At 33.9% G+C, this 26,046-nt stretch overlaps 1 protein-coding gene across 30 annotated transcripts in view; it reads left to right on the forward strand.

The window, feature by feature from the left end:
- Positions 1-25,631, forward strand: part of TCF7L2 (transcription factor 7 like 2) — a 218,237-nt gene extending 192,606 nt beyond the window's left edge. For 3 of the 30 annotated variants that reach the window (XM_039352672.1, XM_039352667.1, XM_039352685.1), the window contains 7 exons: positions 6,723-6,863; positions 8,068-8,227; positions 9,316-9,435; positions 15,276-15,324; positions 15,876-15,926; positions 17,046-17,118; positions 23,412-25,631. In XM_039352672.1, coding sequence (XP_039208606.1) covers positions 6,723-6,863; positions 8,068-8,227; positions 9,316-9,435; positions 15,276-15,324; positions 15,876-15,926; positions 17,046-17,118; positions 23,412-23,841 — 1,024 coding nt within the window. In that variant the 3' untranslated portion in view covers positions 23,842-25,631. Of the gene's footprint in view, positions 1-6,722; positions 6,864-8,067; positions 8,228-9,315; positions 9,436-15,275; positions 15,325-15,875; positions 15,927-17,045; positions 17,119-17,704; positions 17,779-23,411 lie in introns of those variants that run through there. The other 27 variants (XM_039352676.1, XM_039352673.1, XM_039352677.1 and 24 more) reach the window with 23 other exon arrangements.
- Positions 25,632-26,046: the final 415 nt, after the last annotated feature.

Here is a 26,046-nt window from a genome sequence, read left to right on the forward strand (position 1 = left end):
TGATGAGGTATATGCATGCACTTTGAAATAAGGTCTTAGGTGTTTTTCATCATTTTCCACAAGAGTTTTACCTGTTGAAAATGGATTTTCCATTTTCAGAGATGGAGATAATTTTTGCTCTCTTCAGTAGTACAGTGAGGTTTTTTTCCCATAAATTATTGTGGTGGGTTGCACATTCAGCCAGATATTTAGAGTGGGTTTGGCAATTTTATCCACCTTTTGAGCTCTTCCCAAGCACCTGGGATAGGCAGATTTTCTTGTTTTATGGTGTTAAAAATATTGTTACGTGATGTAACCTGTTCCAAGTAAAGCTGTCTTTTACAACTTTTTCATTTACATTGTCACCATTGTCACAATGGTGCTCAAGTGGTGTTCCATGTGTGTGTGTGTGTATGTATGTATGTTCTGTTCATTTTCTACTATTAAAATTATATTTCCCATCATTGTTATTAGTGGCATGTGATTTTTACTGGTACTGCAGTGAATTATTTAAGTTATTGCTTTATGTCACTGTTTATAACCAGTGTATGCAATCTTCCTGCATAAGTTGAATATATGATCTACATTCTTCTGCTTTTTTTTGCACAATCTGCATTTTGAATCATTTGACTTTGATTGCATTAGTTTGAATATCTTGCTCTTGAGCAGCCAAAACAAAGACTTTGATTTCTTTTCTTTTTCTTTTTTAAATGGTCTGTTTGTAAGCCACTGTTAGGTTTAATCTTTATCAATGTCTCTCTCAATCTTTTATAGAAATTGACAATGTAATACTTTTTTTTGCCAACATTCATTCTTATTTTTATTATATCATTTTGGTATTCATGTTTTGTTTCCTGCACATTTACTAAGTATTGACGTTCAGTAAATTAGCGTTGTCTTTTTGATTCAAACGATCCAATTCAGATTTTGTCCAGTTAATAATTCTGGCAAGTGTATCTAATTACAGGTATGGCCCAGATATTGATGGCTTTGATGGTGTTTCCACCACTCAATTTTGTTTTTTTAACAATTTTCTAACTCTTTGAATATATTTTCTAAAAATTACATTTTAAACTTGTCCATGCTTGATGTTATCCAATTACATCAGTTATTTATAGGCTTCATCCTGAGAGCTCCTGATGATTTAGCCATTTGGCATTTAAATTCCCTTACTGTACATGATTTTATCGACTTTAATCTTACATGAACATGTTTCTCTAGTTCCAATTCCTTTGCAAATTCTGTACTAAATTTTTTTACCATATTTGTCAATATTTCTATTTCTGATTTTCCATAAAGCTTCACATCATGCTGATAAAGCAAATGTCAGATTTTATTAACAGTTTTGGCTGTTTGGTAGCCAAAATTTGTTTTCTTTAATATTACTAAAAGTGAGATCATAGCAATGACAAGTAATAAAAATAATTAATAATTATGTCCTAATGTTGACAAGGCCAAATTTATTGTGATGTTTTTTGAATGGTCAATCAGATGTTCAAACTGGATTTGGCATATTTGTCCACCTATTGAGTCGTTCCTGGAATAGGGAGATGATGCTGTTTGATGGTATTAAAAGTAATGTTGCAGGATGTAAGCTTTTCCAAAAATTATTGTTGTTGTTGTTGGTTACATAGTCAACTAGATGTTTAGATTGGATTTGGCATTTTTATCCCCCTAAAGTCCTTCCCAAGGATCTGTGTAGGTAAATGAAGTTGTTTGATGGTATTAAGCGTATTTGCATAGAAATATGAGCTGTTGAAAGTAAATTTGTAATTAACTAATGGCAATTTTAGTGTTCAAGTAGTGGTCCAAATGTTATCTGTTGACAACAGTGTGAAATCACAACTGCCAGTTATTTAGTTGGTTTGGTTTCCATGCACATAAAGCTTCCCAAGAAACTGGGATGCTGTATTAGCATAATATATCTGCAGATACAAGTAATATTGCCTCTTGCAATTGACAGATGAAAATTTGCAGATTTTCTAAGTAGAAAAGCAAGTTGAGAACATTTTGAAAAACAAGCTAAGATCTTCTAGGACTTTAAGATCCAAACAGATAGGCCTCTTGTTTATAACATGACTGATATAACTGATTTTGAAAAGAAGAAGGTCTAGTTCATTGATGTTGCTATATTGGGTGATGCTAGGATTATGGAAAACTAATTGGAAAAAAATATGAAATAATTTTGCAAATCAAAGTTGAAATGAAAAAACTTGTAATAATAATAGAAGTGATGGAGAAAAGGGCAAGGAAAATCAAGAATTGTTCAGCACTCAGTGAAGATGAAATGTATATTTCATTACCAAGCTGTTTAACAACATACCGACAGGAAGTGAAATTGAAGATTGGTTGACATATGGTAAAATTTACTTGATAATGAAAGATGCAGCAAAAGGGGCAGCACCAGGCAATTGCAGACCAATTAGCTGCTTACCAACAATTTTCAAATTGCTAAATAGTGAGATGGGCTGATGCAGTCCAACAGCATCCAGTTGAAAACAAGCTCTTTCCATCTAAGGAGAAAGGAAATTGCACAAGCAGCAGAGGAACAAAAGATCAGTTTCCAGCAGACAAGATCATTTTGGAAAACTGCAAGAGAAGGAAGACCAACTTGAATGTATAGATACAGTAGTGCTTAACTTAATGGGCAGCTTAATAGCACAATGTTCACTTAACAACTGCCATAAAAAGATTGTAAAATTGGATATGATCATGTGATGATCTGCTTAGTGACTATCACGAGTTTTGACTATAATTGTGGGCTAAATTACAATCATAAATTGAGAACTACCTTAGTTTTGATTGATTACAAGAAGGCATTTGACTCGCTGCCATATGACTGGATAATCAGGTGCCCAGAAATAACATGTCAGTAGAAACTTTGGAAGCTTTGTGCAAAGTTTAATGGCAGAATGGAAGATACAGTTGCTGATCAATGCTGATAGATAAAAGAGGTTAATGTCAAAAGAGGAGACTCTCTGTCACTCTTACAATTTGTCAATGCACCGATTAATCTGTGTACAATACTGAACAAATCAGGCCATGGCTATAAAATAGGCCATGGCTATAAAACGTCAATCCTCTGTTAAGTAGCAGAGGATCTAGACATGAGTTTCTAGACAATGGAGTGAGGTATAGAATGAAGATGTGTTTGGTTGTGTTTTACAAGATAGTGATAAGTTGCTAATGTTGAATATACATACTTGGGATGAAGGAGGAAATTTCTTAATACTGCAATGGAGATTAGACTGGACAAATATACCACCCTTACCATCAACAGGGGAAAAATACTGAAAACTGAAGTAATCCAGATGTCCTATGGAAATAACATCAAGACTATGAATGAAGATGGTCACTACAAATACCTGGGTATCTTTCAAATTAATAACATCAAGCATACTGAAGTCAAGAAGAAGATTAGTATAAATATCTCAGAAGAATGAAGAAAATCTTTAAGTCTAACCTCACTGGTGGAATACCATCAAGGCAATTAACAACTGGGCAACTCCAGTCATTAGATACATATCTGGAATAGTAGATTGGGCTTGAACTTAAGTAAAAACCCTGAATAGGCAGACCAGAAAAATATTGATAATTAATCATATCCTTCACCTACACAGTGATATTGACAGATTCTAATTACCGAGGAAATAGGTGTCCTTGAAAAAAGGGTATTGGAAGAATATCTGAAGGACAATGAAGAAAATGCACTGAACCATAAAGACATACTGTATGCTAAAAAGATTATACTGACCTATAAGAAAGAGAAAATGAATAGTACAAAAGGTACATGGCATGGTATAAAAAAACTAGCAGGGAAAGCAGATAACGATAATGGTTGAGAGCCAGCAATGGCTAAGAGCAGCAAAATTGAAGAAGACAGGGAGGCTAAACCTGGATGCACAAGACCAAACCTTAAGAATAAAATATATTCAAGGTCAGAATTGAGAAGACAGTAAATGCCACCTCTGCTAAGAAGCAGAACAAATATAGTTGCTGCAAGTTCACACATACCAAACAGAAACAATGGCACGACAAAGTACTATGTTCCCCCTAAAATAAAACCTGGGCTTATTTTTATTTTTTGCCTCCAAAAGAGGCACAGTCTTATTTTGGGGGGATGTCTTTTTCATTCACCTCGTGGCAGTGACACCGGGAGCCCCGCCCAGCCAGCCCACTTCTTCTGTGACCAAAGGAGCAACTTCATCCTCCAGCTATCAAGACTGAATCCATAGCTCAGTTCTCGGCTGCAGAGGCCTCCCGGAAAGGCCTCTGACTGTGAAATGCAGGCCAGAGATGCTGCAGAAGAAGTGGGCCAGTAAGGAGAGGCAGGTGCCAATTCATGGGAGGCCTAGTAAGTGGGTGCAGGGCACATGGGGCAACTCCATCCCCAACCTAACTTGATTTTTAGGTGTGCACCTTGCCCCAAAACTTGGAATTATTTTGGGAGCATATTAGGCCCATCCCCAAAAATCAAGCTAGGGCTTATTTTCGGGGAAACACTGTAGCAACAATGGTACAGTGGAATATCTGCAAGAAATATTTATTTATTTATTTATACATACATACATACATACTTACACCTACATACATACATTTATATGCCTCTAATCTTGCTATCCAAAGTGATGTTTGCCTGCTAGCAAGAATTGCTGGGACTACAAAATAAATAAAGTAAAAAAATGAAAAAACTAAAGTGCCCTGAGATTTTAGAAATCAGACATGCAAGCATCTGCTAGAGACTTTTTTTTTATAAGAAAGATGAAAAAGACTAGAAAGTGGACATTGGAATATCTGGAGACTGCAGAATAGGATAGCAGAAGTGTGTGTGGGGGGGGAGGAAACCAAAATAGAAAGACGTGCAAAGGGAAGTAGGATGACTGTGCAAAAGAAAACAAAGGTAGTATCAATAGTAATAGGCACCTTTGGTGCAATTCCAAAACACCCAGAGCATCACTTGAATACCATCAGGATTGACAAATCACCATCAGTCAATTGCATTTTTACTTGGAATAGCTTATATCCTGTGATAATATCTTTAATACTATTAAACAATAATATTTGTCTATCCAAGGTTCTTGAGAAGGATTTAAAATGGACAAAAATACCCAATCTAAACTGCTGACTGATTGTGCAACCAAGAATAACAATAACAATAACAATAATGTCAACCTTGAATAGTGCTATGGTTCCCTGAAGATCAGTTTTGGCCACTTCAGGGTACCATAGTGGTAAAAGCACTGTAATGCTATATACTCCATGACAAAAGAGTGTAGGAAATATTTCTCTTTTCCACACAAGTCAGGATGATCCAGGACAAAAGGAGCCTTTACATTCCCCAGCATCCCAACCACAATAGGGGAAAACCACAGATGCAGAATTCCACTCCTATACTTTCAAGTGCCATCAACATTGTATTAGTTTTGTATTTTGATTCTGTTTTTAAAAAATAACTATTAACAGCTGGAATTTGATTTTATAATTTAAAGCCATGAAATTTAATGAACTTTTACCTCATTCATTGCCTTTTCTATTTGAAAAGCCAATCTTGCTTTGTCAGGTGAAAAGATATTGCTTAAGTTTTATTTTGATTGGTACGATTTTAATAGATCCAGCTCTCTGAGATCTAAGTATCAAATTGGCTTATTTATTAACATAGTTATCCATTTTCTCTCTCTCTCTCTCTCTCTCTCTCTCTCATACACACACACACACACACACACACACATACAAAACAACAACAACTACAGCTTTTTTGATATAGATTTTTGTTAGGCTTATAATTAATCCTAATGATTGACACTAATTGTAATCTTGCAGTTATTTCTTTTAAATACTTGAAACATGAACTATTTATTTGCAGTCTCTGATTCTATTAGACTACAATACCTATCATCTCCAATAATCTTGGTAATGATGTATGAAACATATATTCTAATATTATGGACTTCACCAAATTGTTGCTTAATTTAAAAAAAAATTGTTCTATGACTTCACACTTTTTCCATTTCCCACTTATTCAAAGCTATCCTGCATTAATTCATTATTTAAGTCTCATTGTACTAGTCATGTAATATTAGATAGCCAATAGCAAATAATGTGATTTATAATAAGATATATCCAAAGAATATACATATATTCTTATTTTGCGAACCTCAGAACATATGCTTATCTTTGTAATGTTTATTGAAATATAGTTACATAGAAATAGCCACTGAGTCTCCTTATAAAACAAATGCCCAATTTTCTCTTGGGTGATAAGTACTAATATAGCATCTAAAATAAAATATATCTAAAATAAGTACATGCATACATAATGTAATATAAAAAATGCACATCTGTTTTTATACTGCTTTACTATTGTACTGTTAACATTTTATTACATGTTAATATATATATATAACAAAACAGCCATCTTTAATCTTCAATTTGATTGGATATTCTGGCTGGAACGTTAAATCTCTAATGCTTTATTTTTCATAATTTGCTGCAAATTAAGATGAGTGTTTTATATTCAAGTGAATGTGCAGTAATTTCATTGTGTCTTCATGAATTAAATTGCTAGTGATTTTTACTACATGAGTTCTTCAATTTAATGACCAGCGATACATAATTTTGAAAAAAAATGAATAATAGTACCAGCTTTCATATGCTTGTATAGATATTCTTGTATTGTGCCTTTTATGATATGTTTGTAGACACCTGACCCCATTCATTCCTTATTATTCTGACGATTTACACAGCTTTATCTCCTCTAGGTTCCCTCCACACATGGTCCCTCCACATCATAGTTTACATACAACTGGGATTCCTCATCCAGCAATAGTCACCCCAACAGTCAAGCAAGAATCTTCTCAGAATGATGTTGGCTCACTCCATAGCTCGTAAGTTGTTGTTATTGTTGTTTACATCTAAATTTAGTTTCAAATAGTGATCTAACTTGTAGCAGGCAGTGTTGGAAATCCTTTCTATATACAATTGGGGTTGAAAATTTAGAATCTAAGAAGCTGGCTTAGACTGAGTTTGATCATTGGACCAATTAGCTCAGTGATTTACAATGATTTTCTAGGGTTTCCAGCATCAGTCTTTTAATATCCTATTGGAAGCTGACAGGGATCAAAAGATCAACTTTTGGCCTGTAAGGTTATACTCAACCACTGACCGATTATCCATTTGTTTTAAATTTGTTTACATGAGCATTTAGTCTTTAATTAAGCTCTCGACTCAACAATCAATGTTTTGTTCATAGTGAATGGATGTCAAGTTCATTTAGACAATTTTTATCTATTTGGATTCTTTGCTTGGAGAGTACCTGTGAAAAGTATATTTATGCTTTCATATGTGAAATATATATCAAACATGCACTGAGTCAAAATAATAAACAGTGCAGTTGGAACAGTCTAGAATCTCATTTGTGTAATTATGGGTTGCTAATTAATGTATAAAGCCTTAAATATTTGTTATCTATGTTTTAATCCTATAAACTGAATCATGATTCATATACATTTGTTATAAAATCAAATAGTGTATTTATTGGTCAACGTTAGAATAATCAAGTGAACATTATGTTTATTTCGACCAAGTACAGTCTTATTTATACTATGCTAAACCTTCTGTTTCCATCCTGCATGGCTGAGGATTTTATTTTCAGTTACTGAGACTATCCCATAATGCCTTTTATTTAAACTATTTATACCACCTTAAAAGATATTTTTCTGCTCCGAGCCATTAATATTATTGCAGGACATACACTACCCATTCTGATGAAATAAATGAAAAGGCAACAAAGTAATTTACCATTCTTGTGAAATAGTAGTACCATACTATCTTGCAGAAGCCCTATTCATTATGTGTATATTAAATGAGAGAGAGGGGGGGGTTATAAATTGCAGTTCTATAAATTAAATAGCACTATTTCCTGCATTCGATAAAATGTCCCATTTTTAAACCTTGTTGGAAGATTTTCAAATGTAAGAAAAATAAAAAAAATAATTTACTTGTTGCTATGGTTTTATTTGAGAAGAGGTTAAAATATAGAATGTATAATGTCATGCAAGTTCTGTTTTTTATTTCTTGTCAACTGTCTAGAAAACATCAAGACTCCAAAAAAGAAGAGGAGAAAAAGAAACCACACATAAAGAAACCTCTTAATGCATTTATGTTGTATATGAAGGAAATGAGAGCGAAAGTTGTAGCAGAATGCACGTTGAAAGAGAGTGCTGCCATCAATCAGATTCTTGGTCGAAGGGTAGGTAACTAGTCAGGGTATGTGTACAAACCTTGTTGAATGAAATGAGCAAGATGTGTAAAATGAAAAGTCCCAACCCATAAACATACTTCAGGGAAGATTATGCCTAACCCATGGAATGTGCAGCCTTTTTCTGACTTTGTTGTTCTAGCATGATGGCATTTCCTTATGTTTTAGGGTAAACATATAGATGATTATTACATCTATATGTAGTTACACTTCTATAGCATAACTAATTGCTATCTAATGTCAATAGATGTTTTCACTGCTTCCCTTGATTTTAGGTTTGAATGTTATCACTGCCTTCTCATCTTCATTTGCCAACCAAATCTGGTGCCTCCATTTTTGAAAATATTTGGTGTGCTTTTTTATTTCTCTTGGTTTTTAAAAGTACCTTAGTGGTTGGATTCAATTTATGATCCATATTTGTACTCTTTTGGAACAGGAACATCCCATCCACAAAGTTTTAGACATTAATGTTGGAATCTCTAGATGCGAGAACCCTAAATCTGATAAGTAGATGCCTAAGAACTATAATTTAGCAACAGAACTAATAATAATGTAGAATTACTACTACTAATTTTATGACTTATAGCCAGCTATGACCCCAAATTACTTCAACTCAAAACCAAGCAGTCATTGGCAGTGTTTTTGGAACTGGCCATGCCTTCTTTCTAGGGGTGAGACTGACTGGCCCAAAGTTATGTTGAAAGTTGAACAATTTTGCTGTGCAGACGAGCCATACATCATTGAAAGTATGCACTACAGTTTTTGTTTTTTCTTGTTGTTTTACCTTAGGAAGGTATTCTAGAATGATCTGAAATGGTACAAAGTAATTTAAAGTGTTTGAAGGCCATTTCCTGCATGTCTCACTCAAAATATAGCTTAAATACAAATTTAATCCTTGCGGTATTACACCTTTCATTTTTCCTAAATGGCAGTTAATTGAAACTTGACTGAACTAATAGTAGACTTTTTATCAATAACAAACAATATGCCATCCAAATTTATTGATATGTTCATACGTAGCTTTCTAAGAAGTACTAAATACTCTTTTGATTGTGGCTCTACTTCTTTTTTCTTTACAGTGGCATGCACTATCTAGAGAAGAACAAGCAAAATATTATGAATTAGCCAGAAAGGAACGACAACTTCACATGCAGCTTTACCCCGGCTGGTCCGCACGGGATAACTATGTAGGTGGCTATGTAGGTAGAATTCTTTTCAGTAGTAGAGCTTGTAGAAAAGTACTGCTGTAATCTGCTGAAGTACGCCCACACACGAAAGACAAGGACTAGAAATCCGGTAATTATAGCGGATGTTTCCGTTCTGTCGCCAACTCAATTGGATACAATTGGCACCCATTCAATAGAGGTGTGTCAGTAAAGTTTGGTGAGAACAAGTTTCTTGCAGAATTTATATTCTATTACAACAATTTTTTTATACTTTACCAAAATGATAGTAACAATAATAATAAGGATACAGTTCTCTTTCTATTCTCACCTTCATCTCTTTCTCCAACCCCCAAAATTGAGTGCCTTGTTGCATACCTGTGTGAGAGTATGGTGGAAAGTGGAAGAATGGCTTACCCTAGCTTCAGAGAAGGCAAAGATTTGTTGGAAGTCTTGCTCTCAAGTGGGGCTAAATAAATTATTCCACCCTCTACTGTTTTATATTTTACTTCATTGTACAATTGTCTGTCATGATCACAGTTTGTTTAAAATGATATTGGCTTATCAATTACCTTGTACTGGCTCTTTATTATTTAGCCCCTATCTTATCTAAGTTTTCCTTTGAAAGATCCTGAATTGGCTGAAGAATCACTGTGCATCATACATAATTCTGACTATGTGTTAACTTTGCTGATACATTGTGAATGAGCATTTTACTCTCCAGTATTCATTTAAGCTTGGATGAAATGGCTGGATGTATGTTTGATGTAGAGGGAAGATATGAAGATCTATATCTGATCCATCAGTCTACATTCATGATGATTATTTCCATATATTTGTGTCTGAAATATGAATGTATTTCTTAACATGCAATAGGAATCTCCCCGTGAAGGAATTGCATCAGTATGGACCATTTATTACCTAATAAAACCAATCCAAATAAAAAACAAAGCAAACCACAAATACTCCAATAAGTGTTTACAAATTTTAAATAGAGCTCAAATATTTTTGCTAGCAATTTGTAGAATATAAGTCGAAAATTTTGACCTGTTTATATAAAACTCTGTCTTATTTTTATCACAAAAAATGACTAAATTATGTGGTAGATTTGTATCTGTATGGGGCAGCTATAAAAACCATTTTAAATATTAAAAAAAACAAATGAATACATTGCCTGGTAAAGGCAGTAAAAATAAAATGCTAATCTGCCTAAATGCTGAAACTAAAGAAATAAACATTGGGGTAAATATCTTATCTGACCTGATTAAATAAAGCATTTTGCACATGTTCTGCAGGTAAATGTAGAGTTTGATATCCTGTTTAACCAACTGGTTTTTCAAAAAGATATAATTCGGAAGTTCATACTTCTTAAGATAGCCAATTGCCAAAAAGAGGGAAAGGGAAATTTTAGCAATGACGTGCTATTCAAACATGAAAAATTATATAACTTAAATTATTCTATCTATTCTCCCTTATAGGAGACAGTTTCTTTGCATATTAACTAGACCATTTTGCAAAATCAAATTTAGTAACTTAACAATATTCCTTAAATTCATTCTTATGAATCTCTTTGAGACTGTGTTTCTGCTTAGTTTATTTTGACAGGTTTCTACATAGAAACACATAGATTATCTATTTATACGTTTATTTAAAACATTTACATGGCCAGCCAATCATGTCAAGCAGATATGATCAAGCAACATACAAAGAATTCTGTTTCTGAGTATAGATGAAGGTTTTGTTTTAAACACTAGCAACCTATATGTGGTATCAAAATGTTCACATTATCCTTTCCAAATCCATGCCTTTTCCATTTATTAAAATTTGTTTCTAGTGCCTCTAGCTTTTTCCCCACTTCTAAGCAGATAGCAGTGCTTGTGACCTTCTGTGATATAATTTTCTTTGCAACCCAAGAGTACGTTAATTCCGAGTTCAAAATTGTTACTAGGAGTTAAATTGAAATTCTCTTGCTACTGTAGTCTGATTTCCTCTTGAAATTCACAAGGCCATGCTGCAAGACTTGAAAGATTTTCAGGAAACATATTCTCCTCCTCCTCCTCCTCCTCTGACATATGAGCATGTTCAGTGGGACCTTTGGGACAATGGGACCTTTATAGTTGTCCTCCATGTGGAACCACTGAAAATCTCTTTCTAACTGAAGCTGAAAAAGATAGGCAAAGAAAGCTGAGGCATTTCCCAGCAGCTTTAAGTTCTATCCCCACCTGACATTCAAGGGGAACTTTCCTGCATATTAGGGGTAGGAGAGATCAGTACAACCATAAGATAAGTTGGGGTTTTATCTTTTTGCAATGTTAATTGGAATTTATTGACTTCACAGGCTTCCTTTGGACAGCAGCTTTTCTATATAAATAGAAAGAAAATAAATGTAGGATGGGTCCTCTGTGTGGTAAATAAATGGACATCTACATCTCATTCATCTTCTGTTTATATATTGCACACATAATGGCATTGGAATTTGAAGCCCTGACATTTTTATTATGTACTTTTTCATAAATCTAGGCAAAATAATATTTTAGGAATCAAATGTTTGAATAGTCAGCTTTCAGATACTAACTTTTGCCATCTGGAATAAGAATTATATAAACACTAGAAAATGTATTATTGGTTTGTTTTCCAAAAAAAATCTCAATTTTAGTTCAGTTAGTAGACATCTTAAACTACCAACATATGTATGCCATTAGCCATTTTTATTTCTCTAATAATAAGACTCATACAATGTAAGGGCATTTTTATATTCCAAATAACAATAAGATGATTAAAATCAATGGAACAGCATAACAGACATATTATACAATAATCAGTGCTTAGGCATTTCAGTTCATTCTTATTTGTTAAAGAAATAATGGATTCAAGGTAAAGTGTTCATTAAAAATGACTGCTTGGTATTTGTATTAATAAAGAAATAAAAGTTGCTGTGGGGAAATATGAATAAAGTGACAGAAGATAAAAAATATATAAAATGAATGCTAGTATTTGTTTATGGTTTCCTGTTTTTAAAGGACACAAGAAACTAGAAAAAAGGAACCTAAAATGATCAAAGTCTTTGCAAAAATAGGTTTAATAGGTTATGATTTTATGTTAAGAAATATAACAAAAGGATTAATAAGAAAGGGATTTATAAAATTATGATGGGTATTAACAATGGAGGGAGAAAAAAAATGTTTGTACTATAAGGAATTCTTATGTTAGTATAATATTAACCTATATCTTTTTGTTCACTACTAGTTAATACAGTAGAATCTTAATTTAGCAGTCATCAATTTAATGGGTTTTAAATTAATTGGACAAAATTTGAGTCCATACTTCACCATTATTTAGCAAACAATCACTCAGGTTTAATGGATAAATCCAAAATGTGTATGAACAATTTACATATATTGTACTTATGCAAATTACAAACATTTCAGATCTAATGAACATTTGTATTTAGCAAATATCCTTTCTGTCAAATGGGCCACTAAATAGAAGCTATATCTTACAGGTAGTCCTTGACTTACAACCATATTTGAGCCCAAAACTTCTGTTGCTAAATGAGACAGTTTTTCAGTGAGTTTTGTCCCATTTTATAACCTTTCCTACCCCAGTTGTTAAGTGAATCACTGCATTTATTAAATTAGTAACATGGTTGTTAACAGAATCTGGCTTCCCAAATGACTTTGCTTGTCAGAAGGTCACAAAAGGTGATCACATGACCCCAGGAGACTTCAGCCATCATATATATGAGTCAGTTGCCAAGCGTCTGAATTTTGTTCATGTGACCACAGGGATGCTGCAATGATTGTAAGTGTGAAAAATGGGCATATGTCACTTTTTTCAGTGCTGTTGTAACTTTGAATGGTCACTAAACAAACTGTTGTAAGTTGTGGAGCACCTATGCTGCTTTTTAAAGATGATCGATATTTTGGATAACACATTAATGGCTGCTACAAACTTCTGAATACCAGTTTTGCATTTTATATTCTAAAGCACTTAACTATCTCCCTAGTAATTGATGTACGTATAGCTAAAATTTAACTTGCTACCAATACAACTGAGTTTTTAAGCACAGGAACCTCTGAAGTATTAATCTCCAGGTATGCCATAGATGAAATATATCCCAGTTCCACTCCACAAATCAGCCCATGAAAGGTATAAGTGAAACTGGGCCTTTGCTACAGTCAGTCCTTATTCACTTGTTAGAGTATTCCCAGTAGTGCATTAAATTTTAACTAAACAAGGAACCAAATACACAGCCTTCTTTCTGTCACCAAAAATTCTCCTGAACAAGACTTTGTCTGTTACATCCAAAACAGCAGGGTTGCAGTTTACCACCTGAGAGAGGAAAGAGAAGCAAGTTCAAAGGCCTTGTGCCTGGATACCTGTAGGAGCTTCAAAAGGAACATTCACATCTCCTGCACTTGCTGGTACATTCCAGGTAGCATAAACATCATAGTAGGACGTGCCAAGTAGAAACTCAAATTGAATTGTTGAAGTGGTAACTACACCAGAGCTATTGAAAAGAAGACATGACAGATATAGGAAAAAACCCTGCCAACCATTATCCTTATGTTTACAGCCATAATTTCATTAAGGACAAACTCTCACTCTGACAGTATGATGCTCATTCTCAAGGGAAATGACAGAGTATTTTAGCTATGTCACTTCTTGTAAATTTCCATTATTATTTTGTTTTGAAGGGAAAGTTTAATAGGCCATCATGTTGTTTGTAGCCTAGGGCAGGGGTAGGCAACCTTGGCTCTTTTATGACTCGTGGACTTCAACTCAGGCTGGCTCAGGAATTCTGGGAGTTGAAGTCCTCAAGTCATAAAAGAGCCAAGGTTGCCTATCCCTGGCCTACGCCAACAAAAGATTAAAGTTAGTAGATTTTATTTATTTACTGCTTAGAGGAAAAAAAGTGCTGTTTATTACCAAAGCTACAAAACGTTCCTTTTCATACACAATGAAACTTTTTTGGGTCATTTTATAAAGTTACATGAATGCCAATACAATTTCCTGAAGTTCTACAGCAAAATATAATTTACTATACAGAGCATTTCCATCCTTTTGTATCTAAATAATAGTGTTTTGGAAAATGGCCCTTACTTGGCACTATTTTGCAATTCATTTTTATTTTGATTCATATTTCAGAAACATTTGTAATGTAGATATAGTGAGCTTCACTTGGTTCATATTTATGAAATATTTCCAGAATCCAAAATTCTATGCAAATGAGGTTGGAAAGAAGAGCTGAATGTGGAAGGACATGATAATCCTTATGTATGTTTAATTCTTAAAGGTATGAGTGAAACCCTGATTTATTTAACCGTGCTAAGATGCTGATTTAGGATATAATTATGCAGGATGGAAAGAGCTTGAAATTTTAAGGATCAAACTAAATGTTAGATATGTCCATCTGTACTTTTGAATGCCATCTTTTCCCTATTATTTACTGTCATCAGTTACACTACTACTTTTTTACACATTATAGTTTTCTAATCAGTTATAGTGAGAAATGGTCTACTGTATGTTTAACATGCTTCACTGTTTTGTTTCTTAACTCTTTTTGCGAGACTAGCTGCAATTGTGTGTCACGGCTGTTTCATCAATCCTTATCTATACATTTCTTTTTTTAGACTATATCAGTCATTGTGTTAAGCTATCAGTTTTGGGTATGATTGCATTATCCTTATGAATTGAATGAAATGTTCAAAAGAAGGAGTATAATTTAAATTACTATTATACCATTTAACTGTGTGTGTGTGTGTTTTTAGTGGTTTACAGCATTGTTGTAAGTATTGCAAAATAGCCATTTTCCCTCATTTCCTTTTGTAAGATGCTTTTGTAACAATCTGTTCATGTATTTATGTTTCATTCAGGGAAAGAAGAAGAAGAGGAAAAGGGACAAGCAGCCAGGAGAAACCAATGGTAAGTAAAACTTGTATTTCTTCCTTATAGAAGCAAGGAAGGCCATAATTTCCTAATTAGAAAGTAAGAAAGTTTGTAGCCTTATTTCTTAGGAGTCCATTAGTCCATCCAGCTTTTTCCTGCTGGGTTTTAAATACTACTAAAATTGGTTTGATACCACTTGCCTTTTAAAACCTGTAGCCAAATACGTGCATGGATACTCCTGCAATAGTAGTCACGTTTTTGTTTAATAACTGCAAATCTGTTTATCATAGCGCCATAGTCAGTTAATGTATATGGCATTTTACCTAAGATATTTGCTGTGTCTGCGTGTGTCTGCGTGTGTGTGCCCATCTGTGAGTTTGACATTAATTTGGGCTGTACCTGTGTGATCTGATGCATGCCTTTACAGTGATAAATTGCAGCCATTGTTTTTTAAAAAATTAAGGAGGTTTGCCATTCTCTCTAGAAAATTAGAAATACTGCATAGGCAATATCATAGTCAATTTTGGAAAAACCCTGATTAATTTTTTTTCCTTGAAGCCTTTGTATAATTTGTTCTTTTTTTTCAGAACACAGCGAATGTTTCCTAAATCCTTGCCTTTCACTTCCTCCGATTACAGGTGCTAATGTCATTTTCAGCCATTTAAAAGTAGTTTTGTAAATTGCTTTACATTTTTTTCCTCCTGCCATTTTAGATTTTAGATTAAACACAGACATAACCATAATCATTCACACATTTGTAGCATACATGTATATTTATAATATGCTATGATTGATAGTTTTGTTTTGCTTCTGATTTGTTATTCATTACAATGGCAATTAAACAGTAATGCAGTAAAAGTAACTCAGTTGTACTAACTGTGCAAATTGAATATGCAGTATTTCTTTAAAGAGACTGATCTAAACTGAAAAACCCTTAATAATGAACCTCCTTAATCTAATGGCATTTCACACGGCACCCACTAAGTCTTCTCATGCCAGCATGCAACCACAATATTTTTTAAAAAAATATTTTATTTTCCATTTCTACTCCAACATATTCATGGCTATTCTCTGCTTTACTTGCATACTGCTTGCTTCCATGCTTCCGATCATTTTCTTTCTGGCTGAAACTAACATATCCATTTTGCTATCTGCTTATTCTGAACCATTTTTAAAAACAATAAAAGAACAATAAATGGAATGTTTACTTCAAAGCTGCATTATCCCCCCCCCCACACACACACACACTTGCCTCCTCCAAAAGAAACTTTTCTTTTATTCCATTTTGTTTCAGTTTAAAGAAGAAAGCATGTTGTAGATCTTCATATTGAACTGCTCCTCCCCGGCTTTTTTTGTGTTTAATACTTACTCCAAGTATGCAGTCCATCAAGCCTTGTTCTCATATAGCTCCTCATCTGGAGCTTATAAAGGAACAGTTGATGGGTGCCTTTTCATTGCCTCTTAACTGGTTAAAGTTTATTTTTTATAGACAGTCCTTTCCAGGGATACTGCAGCTTTAATTGCAACAGCTAATCTCAATAGTTTGATAAATGCAATAATCACTATTTTTTTTAAAAAAAGAAATGAACAATCAAAAGTTTATATTATACAGTTAATAATGAGGTCATTGATTTTATTTCCTTCTTATTTTTATTTTTATTTCTTATTTTTTCTTATTTTTTTATCTTCTCTCTCTCTCTCTTTCTTTTTCTCTCTTTTTCTCTCTTTTTGCTCGCTTCTTTCTTGACCTCATTCAGACCTGAGCGCTCCTAAGAAATGCCGAGCGCGCTTTGGCCTTGATCAACAGAATAACTGGTGCGGTCCCTGCAGGTGTGTATAGTCTCCCCCCCCTCAACTTGCAATGGCTGGTTTTGCAGCTGGTTTATTTGGTACTTTCCCTGCCCTTCCCTTTCCTCCTGCTTTGTTGCTTTGTAGCTCTGTGTTGTGATCTAGAGCACAAAAGGGAGTGGAATGCTGCTGTGAATGATCCTCTCATTCTGTTTAAAGGATTTTGCTCTCCTTCACCCATTTTGTTTCCTTTCCCCCTTCTTGTCACTGCCGCTAGCTGAAAAAAATTCCCACTGTAAGACAGCATCAGCCTAGACTTGCACACACAATTCCATCATCCTCTCTGGAAAGTTGCATACATTGTTAGAAAACATTGCCAAACATCTTTTGATATCACAGTGCAGCAGTTCAGCAGAGAAGACACAGGGCTAAGTCAAGAATGCACAGCAGGTGTAGGCATTGTAGGTGTGTGTCACCTTGCAGAGATCCTCTTTCTTTCATGCCCTTCGGTCTGAGAGATTGGCAGTGAACTGAGTGAAATGTTAGCTGTAGCTGAGATTTCGCATCCAACTGAGCTCTGTCCACCATTGTGTTGTTGTTGTTTTTTTATGTTTACTTGTGCTAACAGATGCAAATACTCCAAAGAAGTGTCGGGCATTGTTCGGGCTTGACCGACAGACTTTATGGTGCAAACCGTGCAGGTATATAACCCATTAGGCCTTTGGGGAAATAAATGAATTTTGTCATCTTAGTGTTACATGTATGGTTTATTTTTAACCCTTTCCTCTTCCTGCTCTCTTCCTTGCTTCTGTGAGATCAGATTGCTAATAAATTTTGATCTTCAACATTCTTTGCTGATTCAGTACAAATTGAATTTTCTTCCTTGAACAATAATTTCTCTTTTGATAGCTGAACTGGATTGGTTATGCACACATGCACATCTGTGGAGAAGTAACTCACATTTTTTTATCCAAGCAAGAAACTTTAGTATTTCTTGTGTTAAATAAACATTTACCTAAGGATCTCTATGAATGTCTAGAGTCTCCAAAGGATACTAAAAGGCTTTATCATTTGCAACATGATATACTCAGACCTGAACAAAGAAGATGCAAATTGGGATTTTACAACTCATAATGTTGAATCATTCAAATGATGAATGGCTTTTTAGTAGTGGGACGATTTTATATCTTCTCCTTCTCCATTGTGCTGCTCTACTTTTGGCATGTCATTTATGCAATAAAAAGGGGGCACAACTATGGGAAAGAAATTCATCAATCGATCTGATGTTCATCTTATTACTAAAATGTATCATTGGCCCATACAGAGGTCACCCAGAAGAAATATTTATACTAGTGCATTTGTTAATTCAAGTTGAAAATTAAAGGCACCCAGAACAACAATTGAAACAACCTTCTGCAGGTTTAAGCTCCCTTGGTAAATTCTGTAGGCACGTGGTGAAGGGAAGCAAGCTATCTTTCTTTCTGCATTTTTCCCCTAATATGGTTAAATTTGTTATTTCTCTGTTCTGATCCAAGCAGTCTTTGAATTTGGACTATTATGATGGTAGGTATTTCAATCTGACACACACTCTTTTCTGTATGTAGTGCTTCCCTCTTCACTTTCCCCTCTGATTCACACCCTTATCATACGCTTCATTTCTTTTTTTAGAAAGTAGAGCAGTTATTCATGTTATATGCATGCCAGTTCTATTAGTTTTGTGATGCTGAACTATACACATGGATTGAAAATGATACATCTAATTAATAGATAAAGTTCATGCATAGTCCTGGGGAGAGGGGTTTGAATTTCTCCTATATCTTGTAATTTTCCATGCATGCTTAAGAACTATGATTTGTGTGAGAAGCAATAATAATAGCAAATGCTGTTATCAAGTCAGATATTAAATGCCTAAATTTTACACTAAAACTTATGTGACCAAAGGCATCTAATCTTGTATTAATTAAACATGGTATATTGAGTAGTGTTCCAAATTTGTACTCAGTAAGGCCATATGATTTGAGCTGGGAAAGGCCAACAGTGTTGACTTCATCCATTTGGCTATAGCCACAAAAGCAGTAGGGAGAAAAGATTCACTTATTTGAGTAATAGAATATATATGCTGATAAAGATTTTGGCATAGGCATTTCCATTAGACATTACATCTGTTCGTTGCTATATTTACTCTAGCCTGGCTTGCAAAGAGGGATAATAGAATATAGTTTCTGATCCAGTGCAAGGCCTTTAAAAAAAACCCTTTATGTGAGCTATATCTTGAGAGAAGAGCGGAAAGGGATGGCATTGATTATCAGATGTAATTTCCAGCTTACTGTCATTACTCTAAATTACAGTAGCATCTTTCATTAATCATGTATTGTAACTGGAATTTCCAATTTTAAAGTTTCTTGTTATTGATGTAGAATGCTTTTAGTATACTATCCTTGAGTTTTGCACATTAAAAAGCACATGCTTCTTTTAATAGAACATAATTTCAGCTGGATGAAAAATCATTGTTCAGACTAGGATCTGGAAGCTATAATGTGTGTAAATTAAGTCTTGTAGATTTTTTTAAAAATGCAATAAATAACAGTAGATTACAGGCCTGAAACACCATGCAGCTTTATTAATATACTGCAAGTTCATCAATAGAGTAGATCTCAAACAGTCAAATAATAATGTTATTTTTGAAAAATCAGGTTCAGGTTAGTAATAAGTAAGACCAAGCAGCTACTCTCATGCCACTATAGAAAATTTAGATATCCACTTTATTGATTTCTTGCACTCAGAAGGAATAGTGGTCTATTCTTCATATTCCCATTTGGCTACAACATTGAAATTAAAGGTTTGTTTGAATTTTATTTTTAATACCACTTCTGTAGATAAACACCTAATTATGGAATAATTACTAAGCACCCTCAGTTTTCATTTGGTTTAGGTTTCCTATGCTGGACGAAATACCATTTATTGTACATTAAACACTTTGTTCAAAGATATATGGATTGCTTAATTGAACATGATTTAAGTTAAATATTTTATCCACACTCCAGTAATTCAGAAATAAAAAAGGAATAGCTACATTATCTATCTGGTTGTATGTATTCAGTGAAACATCCTAAGTATGTTTGTGTGTGTTTTTAAATGAATAAATATGTGAAGAAAATATTGAAGAAAATAAATATATTCTGAATAATTAAATACTGAGGTAGCCTGATTGGAATATCCAGTGGCCAAACTTCTTTTTTTCCTCATAGTAATGATTCAGATAGAATCAACTCGAAAATAAGCAAATGCCTATTTTATAATTTGGATGATCATAGCACAGGGGTTTCTAAAGAGCAATATGCACACAGTGTAAGCTTATCATTTGTTCTGGAAATGTTTATAGGTAGAGAAAGTATAAATATGTTTCAGAGAAATAAAATAATAAAGAGAGAAACGTCTCTCATTCAAGACATGGCAACATCTAGAATCACTTTCAGAATTCAAGGCACATTAATCCAATTGTAAGTGTATGGCTAATGTATTTCATTGGGGTGTGCAGCAGTAATTGCATATATCCTAAGGCATATTAGTACCTGCTGTCTTTCAGTATGTAGAGATAGGTTTGCTCTCATTATACTAGATAAGAGACTGGTTTTAATTTGAAGTGATTTTTAGAAACAATTGGCAGCAACCAAACTCATAACATCAGCAAAGAATACTGCAATAAAGTTTCTGGATTACACTATTGGCTTAGTGTGTTTTGTATTTCCTTGGTTAAGTATTGCAATAGATTTAAATTGAACAAGGAAAAGTTGGGTGGTAGAGAGTGAAGGAAACTAAATTTTGAGCACTGATCCCAGCCCTACTATATACGAAATGTTCAATGTAGAAATATGTCATTATCATCTCAGGACAAGAACAGGTCCACTCTTGTTACTTTTTCCTATTCCTACTGATCCTTATCCTGATCTTTGGCAACCAGGACTGCAAAGAGAGGCATGTGTAAGATTGATGATGGAAGGAAAGGGATTATATTTTCAAACATACCCATTTACCCATAAACATGTATACAACTATGCTTTGTGTTGCATGGCCTGCCAGAATCTTCTATCAATAGCATGAAAAGTTATCCACATGGTCCCTATTAAATTTACTTGCAGGGACTTCTGTACTACTTGGAAAACTGCTTTGTTCAGGCAAGACTTTGCATGTCAAATGCTAAATGTCTTCATAGAATGAATTCTTCAAATATGAAAGCACTGTGTTAGCATAATATTACATATTTCCCGTGGGTCGGTAAAAAACCAAAATGCTGCTTTAAACACTTGTTCAGTAGCATTGACTCCTTTCTGCCTATAGGGACTAATTAAATAGTAAGGCATAAAGGACATGATTATCAGAACACTGAACTACATTAATTTCAGCCTAATATAGTTGTGATTATTATATAGGAGACGTTTAGTAAGGGTTTGTTTAGAGCCCACCAAATTGCTCTTTCTGTCTTTTTCTTGCCTTAATACAGCATGATTTGCTATTGCCTGCCATCTCGACTTTTTCTGTTATTTTCTGGTCTTTGTTACAGTTTTAATGGTTTCATTCTTAAATTTTACATGCATGGTACTCTTAGTTTCTAGCATGTATCAGTACATTAGTGTGATTAAAATTCTCCATTCCCATAACAATTGAATGTGCTTTGGGCAGAAAATCTAACTATTGAGAGAAAAAATGTTTAGTCTTCTACTTTCCAAACATATATGAAAACTATATGGAGCAAATGTTGTGAGATTCCAAGATTTATTTAATGTTTTTTAAGATGGACTGTTAGCTTCTTTATACTGAATGGTTGGTCCATCGTCTTCAGTATTATCTACACCAATGGTTGTGGTTTTAGATGGGAGGGAGTGTAAAGAAATGAACCCAGGACTTCAAAATAAAAACAAACCTCCAAATCGCATATCATTTGTGATCAAAGCTGCAGCAGCAAAGGGCTGCACCCAAACAAACATCACTGCAATGAAAGGAAAGCTGTGAAATAAAAAGCAGCAGTAATAAACTGCATATTCCTTTATTGGATTTCATACTAATAACTTTCTGGTAACAGGAACCTGTATTCTATACAGGTTTTTTTTCCCCTTAGAATACTACTTAACTGTAACCTAGGGTAGTATCCATGGCTACAGAAGTTTTATTCTTTTTACATTTTTTGAAAATATTAGCTAATGCTCTCATCATAAAAGCAAATGTGCAAGTTATTTTCAGTTGGTTAGTTTATTATATCCTCATTAATGCTTTTAGCAAAGAAAAACCAGTATTTCCTAAGGCTGGTTTATATTTGGTCTACAAGCTACATCCATTGTTGGCATCCTATTTTTGTTCTCCCTATAGACATACCTTCTGAATATGATGCTACATTGTGCATTGGACAGGTGTCATCTTTATATAAGTTTGATAAGTGGGGCATGGACTATGGCTTGACATAATAGGGCTGATTTACTCTTTTAAGATGATAATGCTCAATGTGTGCACTGCACCAACCGTTTAGACTTTCTTCAAGTGGCCAAAATGAATTCAAATGACATTCCTATAAATCAGAGTAGAAACTAAATCTTCCCACCCGATCCTTACAAAAAAAGAAAAAGAAAAGAAAATAATATACGATAAACCCTGCAGGTAATACAACAGTTATTCTTGTTAACTTGGATGATACTTCTGTTAAACTTTCTGTTTCTTTATTCCCCACTTTTATTTTTTCCTGTTACTTTCTCTTTTTCTTTTTTTGTCTCTGACACTTTTTTTTTTCACTCAATATGGTGTGGTTCTAAACAGAAACATTCAGATGTGATATGTCTTCACCTACTTTTGATTCATAAGAGGCAGGACTCACTGAAAGGAGATTCCTGAGTTAATCTAACAGAATGATATTTATTTCATTTGTACCTTGATTGCCCATCAAAGGTTTAACCTTGTGACAATAAAAAATTATAGAAGGAATTTTTTAATGAAATTTAAAATATTGATTCAGAATCAGTCACAGAATCTGTAACACGGTAGTTGTTTAATGAAGTGAGAATATACAAAATACAGAATTAAACAATAATATGCATTCATTTGAGGCAAAAATAACTTGAAACTTTTTGTTAAAATAGGCTAAAGAGCAAATTGCTCTAGATAGCAGAGTAAGGCTTCTGGAATAATGATTGCCCACTAGTAACTAGTACTATGTTGGTAAGCCCATTGGATGTAATTAAGGAATCCAGCATCATTTGTTGATTTTTTTTTTTAAAAAAATCTTATTATGATTACAATTCAATAGCATATTTCTTGTACTTACAGGAGATTTTTTTTTTTGTTTCTAGGAGAAAAAAAAAGTGCGTTCGCTACATACAAGGTGAAGGCAGCTGCGTCAGCCCACCCTCTTCAGATGGAAGCCTACTAGATTCTCCTCCATCTTCTCCTAACATGGTAGCCTCCCCCACAAGAGACTCAAAACCACAGACTGAACAGACCCAGCCTCTCTCGCTTACATTGAAACCTGATCCATTGGCACACCTTTCAATGATGCCACCTCAGCCATCCTCCATAATCCTGACTGAAAGCTCAACTGGCAAATCCAATGGTCTGCCTGCTAGTAATTGTCAGAACGGGGCACTGGACCATCAGTCAGCCACTCTACAGCAATCAGCACCTTCGTTAGCTCAACCATCAACATCCTCTTTGCATTCCCATAATTCTTTGGCTGGGACGCAACCTCAGCCTCTGTCACTTGTAACTAAGTCTTTAGAATAGCTTTAGCTTCTGAGTGTTCTTTTTATTTTCATTTTTGTGTCAGGATTTTTTTTTCTCTCATTTGTATTTTTTTTTTAAAAAAATGGTGCCATATGGCTGGCTACATTAGTTAATGTCAATCAAGTTCATTGGTCAATATTTGACCCATTGTTATTTCATTTCTTTTTCTTTTTAAATATGTAGATGGAAAAGAAAGCCTCATGATTCTGCCAAAATTTTTATCAACAGCTGTTTAAAGTCTTTGTAGCGTTTAAAATATTATATATATATATATATATACATATAAATATATATATACATAACTGTTATGTAGTTCCAATAGTTTAATTTCAAAGAACTGATTTTAAAAATGAAAAAAGAAGCAATTTTGAAGCAGCCTTTGTTGAAGGCGTTGGTTCTTTATTATTTGTATTAAATACGAGCTTGCGAACCAATCATTTTACATCTGGTTTTTAAAAAATTTTAAAGGCACAATGAATGCAGTGCCACTATTTTTTTCTCATTTTTTTTCGTTGTGCGATACAACTTTTCTTGTGATGTTACTTGTTATTGTTTAAATGTACAGAAACAAAGGTTAAAATGTGTTAATATGCATTGTTCCATGGTGTTGTCCTTTTTGGGGGAGGGAATGCTACTCAATTAAAAAGTATCACAACGCTATTGGACCAGTAGTATTTATTGCTTTAGGAATTGCTTGTTGTTACCTGTATGTTGTCCATTTTTTAAATGTTTTCCTTTTCCCCCCTTCAGATGTTTTGTAAAGTTTTTTTTTCCTTTTAGTGTACACACCATATATATAAAACAACCCATTTGTACAAGGTTTTTAAGTTTATGTATAAATGTTATATATATATTTGTTTATTTCTTTTTGTTTTATTTACTTTAATTCTTTATTTTGTTTTCTATCACGCAGTTGCCACCAAATGGACATTTGCAGATGGATCAATAGTATGTATGTGTGTGTATATAAAGCTTTTAAATTAAGCTTTAAAGCCATTACATGAAATAAGACTTGAAAATTTAGCACAGAACTTTTTTGTGATGCTGTTGGAAATGCAGCAGTGTCTCTTTTTGGAATACAAATAAATTTCCCTGCCAGTTGTAGGCTGTGAGCAAAACTTTATGTGCCAAAATTCTCAGTGATTTTTGTCTTTCCACAACAACTTTTTTACACTGTATTTTTTTTCTTCATCCTGTTTTGCTGTGATGTTACATAGGTAGATATGTACGTAGTTTTTAATGTCACCTATTACAGATGTGTTTGGTAGCAGATTGTCCAGAAAGCATTTAAAAATGAAGAGGTATAAACCCTAAAGGGCCAAATTCTGTATATTAGACTGTTCATAAAAGGAAAAAAAATCAGACTGCCACTTCTATGTACACTTAACTACATACAGGTAGGTAGCAAAGTTTAAAAAAATCCTAGGCATGTTGATGTTGCAAAAAAAATTTTTTTTAAACATAAAATGCTGTATAAAGCTGAAAGAAATGTTCATCTGTTCATCCAGTGCCATTGTAGTTGACATGAAGCTATTGTAAAACTGTCTCCAGTTTTCTTCTCTGGTTTATTAAAGATGCTAACTATGACATATTTTTTTGGCGGGGGGAGGGATCCTTTGAATGTTTTCTAACAGTTGTGATGTTACTGTTCCGTTTTATTGCTCTTATTCCAATTTTTCATTTTAATGGTTTGGAAGCCATTTTTGTAATGAATAAATGTCCATGCTGTACAGTATCTGTAGCATGCAGTTCTGGATTAATAAAAGCAACTTAGTATGTGCAGATGAAAAGTTTCAGCTCATTTACCATAGGCTTCCTTTAATCCTTGGTCTACACTACAGTCAAAAAGTCTTCCAACAATGTACTTTTTGCCTCCATCTTATATAACAGCTACGTAATCTGTGTGTTTATAGGTTGCAGAATAAACTGTCAACAACTATGGTAAGGATAGTTATTAAATATTTATTAATTGCCTAACCTGAAGGCTGCGTAGAAAGCTTTCTATTCAGAACAATATGTGATAGACTCAGGACCAATAAGAGACGGAACTGGTAATTATTGCTAGGAATTGCACAGTATATACCCAAATCTGAACCTCATGATCTAATTACTTTTAGACAATCTTTGGGACAGTTGCATTTTTTTTTCAAAAATTATAGGGCTTCCTTTAAAAGAGCTAAGAAATTCTAGTAGTTTCAAGAAGCA

This window comes from Crotalus tigris, unplaced genomic scaffold, assembly GCF_016545835.1.
Source record: "Crotalus tigris isolate CLP2741 ecotype Arizona unplaced genomic scaffold, ASM1654583v1 scf7180000018468.2839379, whole genome shotgun sequence".
Classification (NCBI taxonomy): Eukaryota; Metazoa; Chordata; class Lepidosauria; order Squamata; family Viperidae; genus Crotalus; species Crotalus tigris.